The sequence below is a fragment of the Rhodamnia argentea genome, chromosome 7 (assembly GCF_020921035.1).
Source record: "Rhodamnia argentea isolate NSW1041297 chromosome 7, ASM2092103v1, whole genome shotgun sequence".
In the NCBI taxonomy this organism is placed as follows: domain Eukaryota; kingdom Viridiplantae; phylum Streptophyta; class Magnoliopsida; order Myrtales; family Myrtaceae; genus Rhodamnia; species Rhodamnia argentea.
In genome coordinates, this window is record NC_063156.1 from 7,539,901 (window position 1) to 7,552,243 (window position 12,343).

A 12,343-nucleotide genomic window follows, 5' to 3' on the forward strand; every position below is an offset into this window, starting at 1 on the left:
ACCAGAAGGTTGTCATTCTCGAACGAGACAGGTTTGCACTACCCACTTAATTTTTTTTTTTTTTATATGCGAGAGGGTAGAGAAAGCTGATCATCCTTGACTCCTCCCTTCGCTCTGATCCCCAAGGTTCAAAATCGGTGTGCCCATGCCATAGTATTTTACATTCATAGTAATACGAGAGGTTACGTTGTTACATCGTGACTTTGCACGATACATATGAACGAGACGGGTTGAATGCAGGAAGGGGACTATTCCAAGCAAATGTTCGGAGATTACACAGTATTAAAAGTAATTAAGAACGATGCATAAAAGCACATAACCAAAACATAATCGTGGCGAAGTCACCAATTTGAAATAAAGAGACGAAAAAAGAAAAGAAAAGTGTGGTCGGGATTTAGATGTTCTTGTTATTGAACTGCTGTTCTTTACTAGAGCTTGGTCCGACCGAGCTATATCTGAGTGATACAGAATTCTGAGAATAGTGAAACTGCCCCGATTGGGTTTTGGTGGTCAGACTTTGGATGGGGCAGTGAGGATAGGATAAGAAAATATTTTGGATTTTCCTCTTTTAAAAGCATAAGTTTCGATCAAGGAACCGGACGTCCCCTAGCAAATTATTAGACATGATACATGTCTCCGATTTCACATCACTCAGGTCTATCTTGTAGGACCGATAAATAAGTCTCGCACAATCTTTATACCGTCCAAAAACATTGTATAAATCGCGGGGGCACGGGTGTCACGCAACTAGGATAGAAGATAGAGCGATGTCGATGGATACTGGCGTGGCTCCTCGCCGTTGCTGGTATCAGAGCCGGGAGCGGACGTCGGGGTTAAAGGATTGTCTTGTCACGGGATGCCACCATGCCGCATGTTGTCCAAACCCTAGAAGTGAAACGATCTGGTGGTGGTCTTCGCTTGAATCTCACTGTCAAATTCACGCTAACGAACGGCCGTGATTGAACCTTGCCAATTGAGGCACGGCTCCATCGGCAATCCCTCCACCACATCACAAATTGGGAATGTGGCTCGAGAAGGGGGTTTGGCTTAGCTAATGGCCTATAACAAATCCATCAAGATAAGACCTAAATTAGCTTTAATAAGCTTGGAAGATAAAAACCCTTTAACACCCGCGAATCATTTAAATACACACATAAGAATCTAAATAGTCGTCGAGCAAAATACGTAATGAATAATCATACGCAGTACGGAGGATGGGAGATATTTTTTGTGGCCATTCAAGTATGGGTAAGGCAAAAAAAAAAAAAAAAAAGTATGGGTAAGGCCAATAGACATGTCACAATTCTAGTAAAGAGATTTGGGAAATGAAGACTCTAGTCTCATGGGTGCGGGATTTGACTCCGGCTCTGTACAAAGGCAAAGCGGGAGTCTGACTAAGGAAAGTTAGAGATTGGACACAAAAAAAAAAAAGTATAGGTAAGGGAGTATCTTGCGCATGGGATAACCAAACTGGCCTCGAAAACCCGAAATTTGAGCTGAGAGGGAACCTCGATTGTCTCCTACCGGTTACCTCACTTACCCCGTAACTTCGGACCGGGACCGGTGGACCTACGGGTCTTAGTTTTTTTTTTTTTTTCCTTTCTCGCGGGTCTTCTTTTTTCTGGAGAAAAAAACGAAGAAAAAAGCGGGTTCAGGTGGCTGATATTTGGGATGATGGTGATGATATTTCAGCGAAGGGAGATGGGAATGACCCTCGTTTTTCATACTTAGCTCATGTCAAAACGTGTGCTCCTGGGCCACGCGATGCAAAAGCTGGTGGGATTCGCTCATCTCTCATAATGCAGGAGTCACTTTCCATTGAGCAACTCTCATGAGTCTGGCTCGTTATTAACGTGCCAAAAGGAGATTATCATATTTATCACAGATCATGCACCATGCCATTAACTTTGTCCAAGCAAAACCCCCGGGTCGGAATAATTGGTTGGGGCCTAGTTCAGGAACCGGAGGTCGTCGGTTCGAATTCCACCTATTGCGTCCAAACTTCTTTGGGATAGAATCACTTGCGCAAGTAAATAATTTGGACCGGTACACGAGGCTCGTAGAGAATGCCGTGAACCGGTCCAAATTATGATTTTTTGTTTTGTTTATGGCAATAGCACCTGATGATTTTTTTTTTTTTTTGTGGGTCAAAATAGCACCTGATGATTCAAGAGATGAATCTATTGCTTCATATGCATATGCTCCTTTTTATATCTTGTATGATTTGCATGACCCTTTTGTTACACAACTCACATCCATCGCTATTGACATAACTAGTTATAATTCGAGGAGTAAGCATCGCACCTTAAGGTTGAGAGGCTTGTCCTTTCCTCTTAATTTCATGCACATTTTGGATTTACAAGATAGCGTTGATCGATGGTGGTAGAGATAGACCGTTCTTATTACGAGAATGCGCATCTTCATTAGGTAATAAAGCTCCATGTGCCCATGAAATAATCCGTCAATACAACTAGGTAAAACACGAGTCAAATCGCGAATGAGTACTCTAAGCCTGCTTTTGGTCATTTGAATTTTTAGTTAGGATAAGTTAGGATGTATATGAAACTAATAAATTTTGTTATATTAGATATTCACTATTTGGTGAATCGCAGTAATAAAGCTGGCTATTTCTTAACCTATCAAATCCATTGTTTGGTGTGAACATCAAAATAAGCTCGAAAGTGCAAAACGAAGATGTTAAGAACTTCTCATGGTTCACTGCTAAAGAAATTACAAATGCACAAACGGAGATAACATCAATAAATCATTTCATACTATTGTATGAAATGACCTTCATCAATTGATTCATAATTATAGTATGGTCTACAAGTTAAACAAGTTCGAAAATGACAAGAAATATAAACGGGCTATACCAATATTGACGAGGTAAGTCGGATAGAGAACATGAAATGTAGTAAAAGAGTGAAAACATGATTGACCTTCTTGATTCCGAAAAGTATAGTGCTTTGACTTTCTCTTGTCACTTTCATGAAACTTTAACATGAATCATATAACTATGGAAAAGAGGAGTTACGACACTTTGGCTGCTTTCGTGGACTTTTGACATGAGCTAGAGAGTTACAAAGCGGAAGGAACTTCAACTCTCTCGTTGTTTTCGAGGAGCTTTAACGTTGACAAAGAAGTACGAAGGAGTCGTGAAGCTTCAACATAAACCGGAGATTTGGAGAAGGAGATGGAGTGAATTCGAAAGATCCACTTCAAGTTTTTTTTTTTTTTTTATCTATCATATGTCTAATTCTCATCTTTCTGACTTTTGCTTCAAATCTCGCAACTATGATACTAGGATCCTCCCAATTCCTTTTCCAATAGGACCGTATGCCTATTGGCGATCTACTTCAAATTTGAATTTGTTCATTTAAAATCGGAGTTCTTCTTCTTCATTTCTATTTACTTAATTTTTCTCCCTTTTTATTTCTTTTCATTTTCCCCTCCATAATTTCTTAAGTAATTTTATTAATAATAAACCATACTAATATGCCTAAAAATGTGTAATAAATGTAAATACTCAACACACACACACATGAAGAAAATGTACTATAGAATAGTAAGAAATTCAAATATATAGGTAAAATAGGGATGAATAAAAAAATGAAAATTATCAATTACTTTTTTGTTATTTTAAATTTTGTTATTTTAAATTATAATCCAAATATTATTCTATATGTAATTATTATTTTAATTTAAGAAATTTGTTATTCGAAAGAAATAGATTTTATGCTAAGGATATAAGAAATTATATCCATCTTTATCCCATCTCTTCAAGGGATATATTTTTCTAGGTTATGTCTCCTTATATTCGACTGTATTCTATCTTGGGTGGAAAAATTATCCAAAAAAAAAATAAAAAATTAAATCTATTGCACTTGTGTCAGTTCAATCTTAAACCTTTTAATTTTATCAATTTAATTGTAAATTTTTTTATAATTTTATAAATTTAGTCCTCTTGGCTGAAAATTATTGATACGAACGTCGATCATCCTATATAGCATGACCGGCATTGAAGTGGACAATTTCTGTAATTTTTTAGTTTTTCCTTTCTTTTTCTTTTTTCTGTTTTTCCTTTTTTTTCATTGTGTTGGCAAGGGTATCCGCGATCCTCATTGGCCGCCAACAAAGGTAAGGCGACCCTCACCGAATCTCGGCAAGCGGGCCCTTGTGCAGATTTGGGGAGGGCCTTCGAGGCTCTGCCGGACTAGGCAAGGGCCTTCGCGCCCTTACGGTAGCCGATGAGGCCTCGATGGCCTCGTCTAGGGCCTTTGCTACCTCGTCGGTCATGGTGACCCTTGTCGGCACAATGGCAAAATAAACAAAGAGAAAAAAAAGAAAAAAGAAAAGGAACAATAAAAATTCAAAAAAATAATTATTTTGATTTTTTTAAAAAAGAAAAAAATTTGTTGAAGTCAATGTCGAAATTGCCACACATGATGTTCAACATCCATGTCACCGATTTTTGGCCAATAGGACTGAATTGGCAAATTGTAAAAATTTAAAACTAAATTGACTAAGTTGAAAGATTTAAGGCTGAATTGATGTAAGCGCAACATGTTTAAGATTTTTTTTTTAGTAATTTTCAACCAAATATGGATATGATAAATTTTATTCTTTCTTGGCTTTTATTGGTAGTCTAATACGATATATCCGCCATTTGCAATGGACTGTTTCTAAAGGTACCTGCTACCTGGACAAGTAAAATCTAGTAATTAATGTGTGTGTCTGACATACTTATCATTAGGTGCTACGATTGTATGATAAGAGCGATCACGCGCCATAGATGAAAATCACCGATGGTCGTATCAAGTGTCAGATGATAAAACTTGTCCTCCATTATCTAGTGGAAGAGATTAGCCTCCCCATGGTATGGCACATCTAAAGGAGTTCGGTTTGGCTAATTTTAGATGGTACGCCCATTAAAAGAATTTCATGGAAGCCTATGGTATTTTTAATTAATTAAAATTTCTTGGAAGCCTAAAATATTTTTGATCACATGTCTTAGTATCAAACAATTCCTAGCGATATAGTCTATCGGTTTAGATCTTCACTAACATATGAGGAAGTTTGGATTGGCTAAGTTTAGCCTCTGTATCTTCACTTCTGATGTTTGTGGTAACATAAATAGTTTAATGAAAGCCAACATTGATGAGTCTTGGGACCATATGAATTAAAAATTCAGAAGCCCTAATGGGATACCTAGTAAGTATCAAGATAACCCGATAATGACATTCGAAACTGCAATAATATGAGCTTGATCACTTCACGGATCATCGCTTTGACGGGACTGGAAGCATTAATTAATAGCAAAGCATTGTGTATTTCCATTCTTAAATCTCGATGTACCTAGCTGAAATTTCCGGTCCGATGAAACACTAGACGCATCTACCCATTCTTGAGAGAGAGAGAGAGAGAGACATGGTGAATGGATACAAGGTGAAAATGTGATCGGAACAAGCTTCAATGGGGTCCAATCTGCCTTTAGAAGTGGTGTCTTCGCTTGGAGAGTTCCCCGCAGACAAACCTTCTCCATCACCAAGGAAAGCTAATGACGAAGTTTATATTAAAGTTGTGGCTGAGGTTTCGGGGTGAGCAATAGCAATAATACAAACCTCGGTTGTCCAATATAATTATCTCGTGATGTCCTTAAGTTTAATTAATAGCCCACTAAAGTACAAAGGGGAGTGCATTATACAACGCAAAAATATCTTGATGGAATTGGCATGGCAATGCATACACTAATCAGAACTTGGACATCGTGTGTGTTGATTAGAGGTCACTCCTATCTGGTGCGTTTGCCGTGTAGGATTTCCACATTTCGTCCCCCTTTTACATGATGGGGATTTCTATAATAGGAGAGATTCTCTTGTGGGACTCTCAAGCCTATAAACAATTAATTGCTTTTGTTGGCTTCATTGCAGTATATAAATAAATAAATAAATGAAAATCTGCTTGGGTTTGGTTGACCAAACCCTAGAGCCCTCAAAAGATGGGAAACTTAATATTTGCATAAGGCTTAGTTTGGACCTAAAATTTGCCGACTTGTCTTTCTTTCATAAGTTCAACTTGACCTTCGTCCTTCTCTCTCTCTATGTTAATAATCACTTATTAAAAGAAATGTGTAACATGCTAATCTGCATTCGGTCCTCTTGGTTAGAGGTTTCCCTCTCTGATGACATCAAAATATGACCAACTTTTAGTTACTATCGACGGATATTAGATTTAGTCGACGAGAACAAAGTTTGATCAATAATAAACATAACAGTGGATAACTTAAAGGGAAGCACCAACTAGCCAAAAAGTCATCAACAATGTCTTCAAAATTATCGACGGGAGCCTTCATCAAGACTCGAGAATTTGGCTGGTAAAATTATCGACAATGAGCGATTAACATAAAAATTTATCGCAAGATGATTATGTAAATTGGCACTAATTCAGGATTTTATAACTTCTTGCGGATAGGTGTTGCTAGATTATAGGAGATTGTGTGACTTCTTGTGACCATCGTATATAACCGTCGGTAGAGAGTTATAAATTTCTCAAATATCTTTATTGTATAATCACTAATGGGTCAAAGAACTCAACATTTTCGCGAATTTATCATTTATCTTTACTTTCCTGCAATTTATGTGGCTAAACACGTCTCTAGTCTTCAAACTTTTAAATTCCCCGTCACTTAATTTCCTGTTTAAAATCAACAAAAGACCCTTCACAACCTTTGCCGGTTCATATCAATCCATTTACGCCCGAAGGATATGTCATTATCATTGGTGAAACAATATCAGATCGGTATTGGAATATGCAAAAGAAAACAAAAAAAGAAGAAAAATGGGATCATATGAATGGGGTGCATAAACATTAGGGTTTTGTAATTTTAGAGTTTCTTATGACATACGACTCCCAATTGAGTCCGGTTTAGCCTGGTTTCCATCGGTGGTTCATCTTGATGGTTTGGAAAATATTGAAATAGAATAGAAAACACCTGTAAAACCTAAAAAAAGGAGAAGCTCAGACGTCCATGTCCAAGCTGAATGAATTGAAAGCAATGCTTTCCAGGTTTGATTTCCATTGTCCGACCATGGCTTGGACCCAATTTGTTAGGGCAAAACAACATGGCTCTACCTTCTTCGCCTTTAGTGGCGTGACAAATGAGCCATTTACTTACTCAAATGCCCAGGGTATTTCCTCCTAGGAATATGCCCCTTTAGAGGACAAAGAGCGTCCCTCATGCCGCATCAGAAAACGTTGCTACAGTTCGAAAGCAACACCCACCTAAAGAGATCATTTTGACAAGCTGACAGATCAAACTCATATAATCAAGCCAACTAACACCCCAAAACCACAAGACATAACCCCATTCTTTAATGATGCACGTTTGGATGGCCAAGTGAGGTCCCACTCACCTACCCAAAAAACAACGACAGCTGAAGCTAGAAGACGCAATTTTGTCTCCATAATTTGGGAGAGAGAGTGAGAGTGAGGGGGGGGGAATCTTATCTTTGCTTTGCCTGCTTTGCTGCGATGATGCATGGAGTACGTGGCCCAACTTATCCTTCTCTTGCTGCTCCCATGCCAAAGAGAAGAACACCACCAAAGAGAAAATGAAACCCTAGAAAGACCTCTGAGAAGTTTCGTTTTTTCTGGCCCTTCGCAGGAGGGGGTGATTGAATAGGGCGTTTACATCAACGAATTTCAGTCAAAATTGATTGGATGAATTCAATTGGAAAAATGTGAAAAGATTTAGGACTTAGTTGGAAAAATTGAAAAGTTTAGAATTCAATTGACAAAAAATGCAATATGTTTAGGATTTTTTGGATTATTCTCTCGATTGAAACGCGTTATAATAACTATGATGATGAATTGTTAGGAGGAGGAGACCGAATCCTAACATTTCATGTATTGATAAAAGATTAATGTAGAAACCCTAGTTATAGGTAGCTCGGACTTTACGTGTACATGTATTGATCGACGTTCCTTGACTATTAATTTCTGTGTTATAACTTTCTGTGTTATATCGTTCCGGGTTGTTATCCATTTAGCATAGAAAATACCAAGTACACGTATTTATTGAATTGGACATTCAAAATGCGACCGAAAGTTTAACCCTAAAATATTTCTAAATAGATGTACAAGGAAAACAAAGATTTCGTAACCGTACAATAGAAAAATTAAGAAGAAACTAAGAGTTTGAACACTACAAGTTTCTTCGCAGATTCAAATTTGGCTACTAATTTCGATTTACACAATTTGATAATCGTCCAATAATAAATTAATAAATCAAAGCTCATGAAGTTATCTCTTATATGATTCGTTCCTAAATATCTCTCAATTTTTCAAATTGAGTGGATGCTGAAAAAAGAAAATTACGCCAATATATGTAGTTCCTTTCTTTGTCTATTTTATTGGTCGAATAAATTTGAAAGAACTTCCTTTTAAACTTAATAGGTAACAAAGACTAACAAATCGCTGAAATCAATGCTAATTGATCGAATATCACCATGTGACACACTTAAATAATGTGGCTTTGCCATGTAACAATCATAGAAACATTCTCTTGATTTCGACTTTAATTGTAGAAGATAATAGATTTATGCATTGAAATTTAGGGGCAAGCATGATTTAAGGTATAATCGGGAACCTTCCAAATTCTAGGGTATGCTGGATAGGTTGCAAATTCCAAAAATTGAGAAACTTGTTCCCATGTGTACCTGTAACTTAGAACATGAAATAAGTTTTTTTGTTTTTCTTGTTTTATATCTCCCTCCCATAACGTCTAATAATGAGTGTAGAATTTAAAACCACAAGATCACAAGATATGTAGGATAGATTGCAGGTTTTAAAAAGTGGAGAACCGGTTTCGAAAGGTAGATTCCGAGATCCGACTGGCCTTGAAATCGCTCAACTCTATTGAAATTGAATGACCAGGAGGAAAATCCAATTGGGCATCACGTGCGATCATATTAATCCCAGTTACGTTAGAAACTTTCCCAGTGATTAATTAGAACATCTTACTGCAAAACTATCAAATTAAATCATATGTTGATTTACGTAGCACTACACATTCCTCTTTTTTTTTTTGTTGAGGGTTTCTGATGAGGTTAGACATATACATCGGCGCTAGCACTTCAATACATTAACAAGTCCACCAAAAATTCAGAACTGTCGAAAGGTCAGGTTAAGGCGTCCAGGGCGGAGCCCGGACTTATCCACCAACGCCTTGGGAGCGGAGTTAGGGACAACAGACGATATGCCATGAAAAACCATTCTCGACTCGCCTCCAAATATCACTACATCACCTGATTCCAGCATGACTCTCTCTGCTCCGTCCGCGTCACGGTAATCTCGAAACAAGAACTCGGCTGAATCGCCAATGGAAAATGAGACCACGGGTAATCCTTTCCGCAGACTCTCCCGGCTTTCGTCGCGATCCTGCCACGTAAGAGAGTAATCTGGTGAGAAGCTTTGCAAACAACCTTTGCCTTGGAATGAAATAACTGGATACAAAACACGAGTTTTGTTTTGCTTCTTAATCCAGAACAACACACATAGCGAAAGAAAGAAAACTGAGCAGCCATTGCAGGAAGATCTCAAACAGAAGCATGAGCAAGAAAATTGAATTCTGTACAGAGTATCAGACTTAAAAGCCGAAACTGACTTTAGGACTCACAAGCTTCCATGCCGATTCATATACAGAGTTTACCAAAATGAATACGAGAAATGCAGATTGATATGAGAATTGAAATAGTGGATGAAGACAAACACTGAGAAAACATTTCAAATCACCAACCGGTGTAAGATCCGAAAAATCCAAATCACTTATATGGAAGAGCAAAGGATGTAGTAACTTCATCACAGACCTGGTGAAGACCAAGTCGCCCAGTGGTAGTATAGAAATTGACAATGCATATGTTTGGAGACATTGTCGGGAGGTCGTTTCTGAGATTACTTCTTCTGTCGCCCTTCTTAACAAGGTCTTTTGCATCTCCAATTGCCCTTTTGACTGCTAGGATAAACTCATTAGGAATATCGGGTGCGGAGCAACCATCAACTCGTCTCTGTCGCTCATATTTTCTTGTGTTTGGATCCCAGTCAAGACCAAGACACATCATCTGCAAACGGAGCTTTGCTCCATCCTGGTAACACGGTTGGTAAAACCCCCCTGGACCAATACCAATCTCTCTACACTTTCTTATAATATCAATCTGCAATATTTCGCAGATACGTACCATAAGATAAAATGAAATGAGATAAAAATTTTGCTCCAAGATGAAAAGATAAGATCCCGCAGTCTATATGAAGATAGATGCTTCAGAAATAATATAAGATGCAGAATAGCATAAAAAATATAAAGAAAGTATATGCAGGGTTCGAGATTACAAAAATGAATATCCTTTGTTGTGATGGCCATGCAGACTACTTAATATCTATCAATTACATTCCACACCTTAAACCACTGACTATCAAAACGAAAATGTTCGGTTGGCTGAATTTTTCAAACAGGAAGTAACCTAAAGCAGAAATTACCTGTTCTCTGAGGGTGACATAGTTCTTGAGCAGAACCATTCCAGGCCTCAAAACTCGGCTTTCCTGTTCCACCAATTGTACCGCTTCATGAGTTTGTTCACAATCCTCTACAGGGTCAGAAGTTTCTGCAAAGTCCAATCGTCTTCTTCGAGGAAGACAAATATCGAACGGTTTTGCCTTATTCACAAAAATGGAAGCACTCAAGCTCCTAGCATCCTTCAATCCAATAGAAGTATGCAACTTCTCAACTTTAATTGAACTATCAGACCTAGTTGTCCCTTGATTCCTTAGGTCTACTCGAGTTCTCCTCTTGATGAAGTTGACTACACCATCACTTCCCCTATGAGTACCAGTGTCATATGAAGCCAATTCTACCTTGCGGACAACTTCTGGAGCAGCCCTTATCTCACAATGCTTTGGTGATTTTTGGCTATCTGTACCAATGTCCCTCTCTTGTGCAGCTCCTTGTGTCCCAGGACTCTCATTGCAGTTTAATGGATAATTCGGGGTCGCCTCAAGATGAACAGGAATGTCACCGATCATCATTATCCGTGAATTATGCTCCCCATAACGCGTATCACCGCCCGCAGACGTAGAAGAAAGTTCAGAGGAACCTTCGTCAGCCCCAACCTGTTAATGAAGTTAGCAAAGACCACCATTACAAATCCGAACAGTCAAAAAAACATTTGCTGCACCAACACTGTCAGTCTGAACTTGAATTTAAACTAATGATGGCCAAAAAGACAGACTGCTTCCCAAAGATTTGAAAAGCAAATAGTAAATATCAATTCACATCATGTTCTGCTCCAATTAATTCTGTAACATGAGGAGAAGGCTCTGTATTATCCTAAGACAGAGGTGGATGGTAATTCCCTCCTTTTTTTCACCTCACCAGTCAACACTTCAAATCAAGAAACAAGAGAAACAGGATGATGCGCCGCAAGTTCACGACCTAATTCCACCTCGGAACTTCAGTAGCACAAGTCAGTATCACAAATAAGTTCGAATGACCCTTTCACGAAAAACTTCCAACGAACCCACATCAGTTAATTTCATATCCAAGAACCACTTACGACCGAAATGGAGAAAGGACGAACTTTTACAAGAAAAGAGAATCCACTCACAGAGTCAGAATGAACCCCAGAATCGCCGCGAGAACTCGGGTCCTTCCTTCGCCAAGACCACTCATCACCATCGCCGAGACTCATCTTCATCTTCCCCATGGAGCAAAAGAGGAGAACTCTAACTTGGCGGGAAACCGTCTCCGCCACTCGTGAACGGCATGGGATGGCATGATCCAGGCGGCGCATAGCGTAAGATAAGCGACAGAGCCGCGGCTGTCTACATATACAGTGGGGGTTTAGGGACAGTCCAACTTGAGCGCCGACATGGGATGTGGCAATTAATGTCGCTGATGAGAAGAGGAGACGAATCGAAAGCTTCGCGTCCCAAGAGACGAGAAATGAATTGAGGGGTTGGGGTGGGGGGGGTGCTCGAAGCGACGGTTCTTGATTTCGGTGATGACGTCGCAGCGGTGGCGGTCAATTGGACCGACGAGGTTGGGCCGCCCGGGTCGGAAACTTCCACCGCTCCTGGTGGATGGAAGCCGAAGGGAGTGCAGGGAAGCGTGGGGAACTAAAAACCACGGTATTTCTTAAATTGATATCACTTCAGCACGTTATTTCCTACTGAATTTTAGAAACCTAGCATTTCCCACAAAAAAAAAACAAAATTAAAAAATAATTACTTATATCATTTGAAATAGTTGATCAATAAATAAAAATTTCATTATTGAAAGAAATTTATATCT

General features: G+C 38.8%; 1 protein-coding gene across 5 annotated transcripts; it reads right to left on the reverse strand.

The window, feature by feature from the left end:
- Window positions 1-9,029: 9,029 nt before the first annotated feature.
- Window positions 9,030-12,125, reverse strand: LOC115746933. 5 transcript variants are annotated; one of them, XM_030682920.2, is made up of 4 exons: window positions 11,637-12,125; window positions 10,534-11,163; window positions 9,867-10,211; window positions 9,030-9,438 (listed from the first exon to the last, which is right to left on the reverse strand). In XM_030682920.2, exons 1-4 carry the CDS (start codon window positions 11,841-11,843, stop codon window positions 9,163-9,165), a joined length of 1,458 nt encoding a protein of 485 aa, XP_030538780.1. In that variant the 5' UTR covers window positions 11,844-12,125; the 3' UTR covers window positions 9,030-9,162. The 5 variants fall into 5 exon arrangements, with proteins under 5 accessions (XP_030538780.1, XP_030538779.1, XP_030538782.1 ...); XM_030682919.2 differs by having other exon boundaries at window positions 11,631-12,125; XM_030682922.2 differs by having other exon boundaries at window positions 11,673-12,124.
- Window positions 12,126-12,343: the final 218 nt, after the last annotated feature.

Coding starts and splice junctions, on each gene's coding strand:
- LOC115746933 (XM_030682919.2), bottom strand. CDS start 11,843: ATGCGCCGCCTGGATCATGCCATCCCATGCCGTTCACGAGTGGCGGAG. Junction 11,164..11,630: donor GATTCTCTTTTCTTGTAAAA/GTTCGTCCTTTC, acceptor CTTCATTAACAG/GTTGGGGCTGACGAAGGTTC. Junction 10,212..10,533: donor ATGTCACCCTCAGAGAACAG/GTAATTTCTGCT, acceptor GAAATATTGCAG/ATTGATATTATAAGAAAGTG.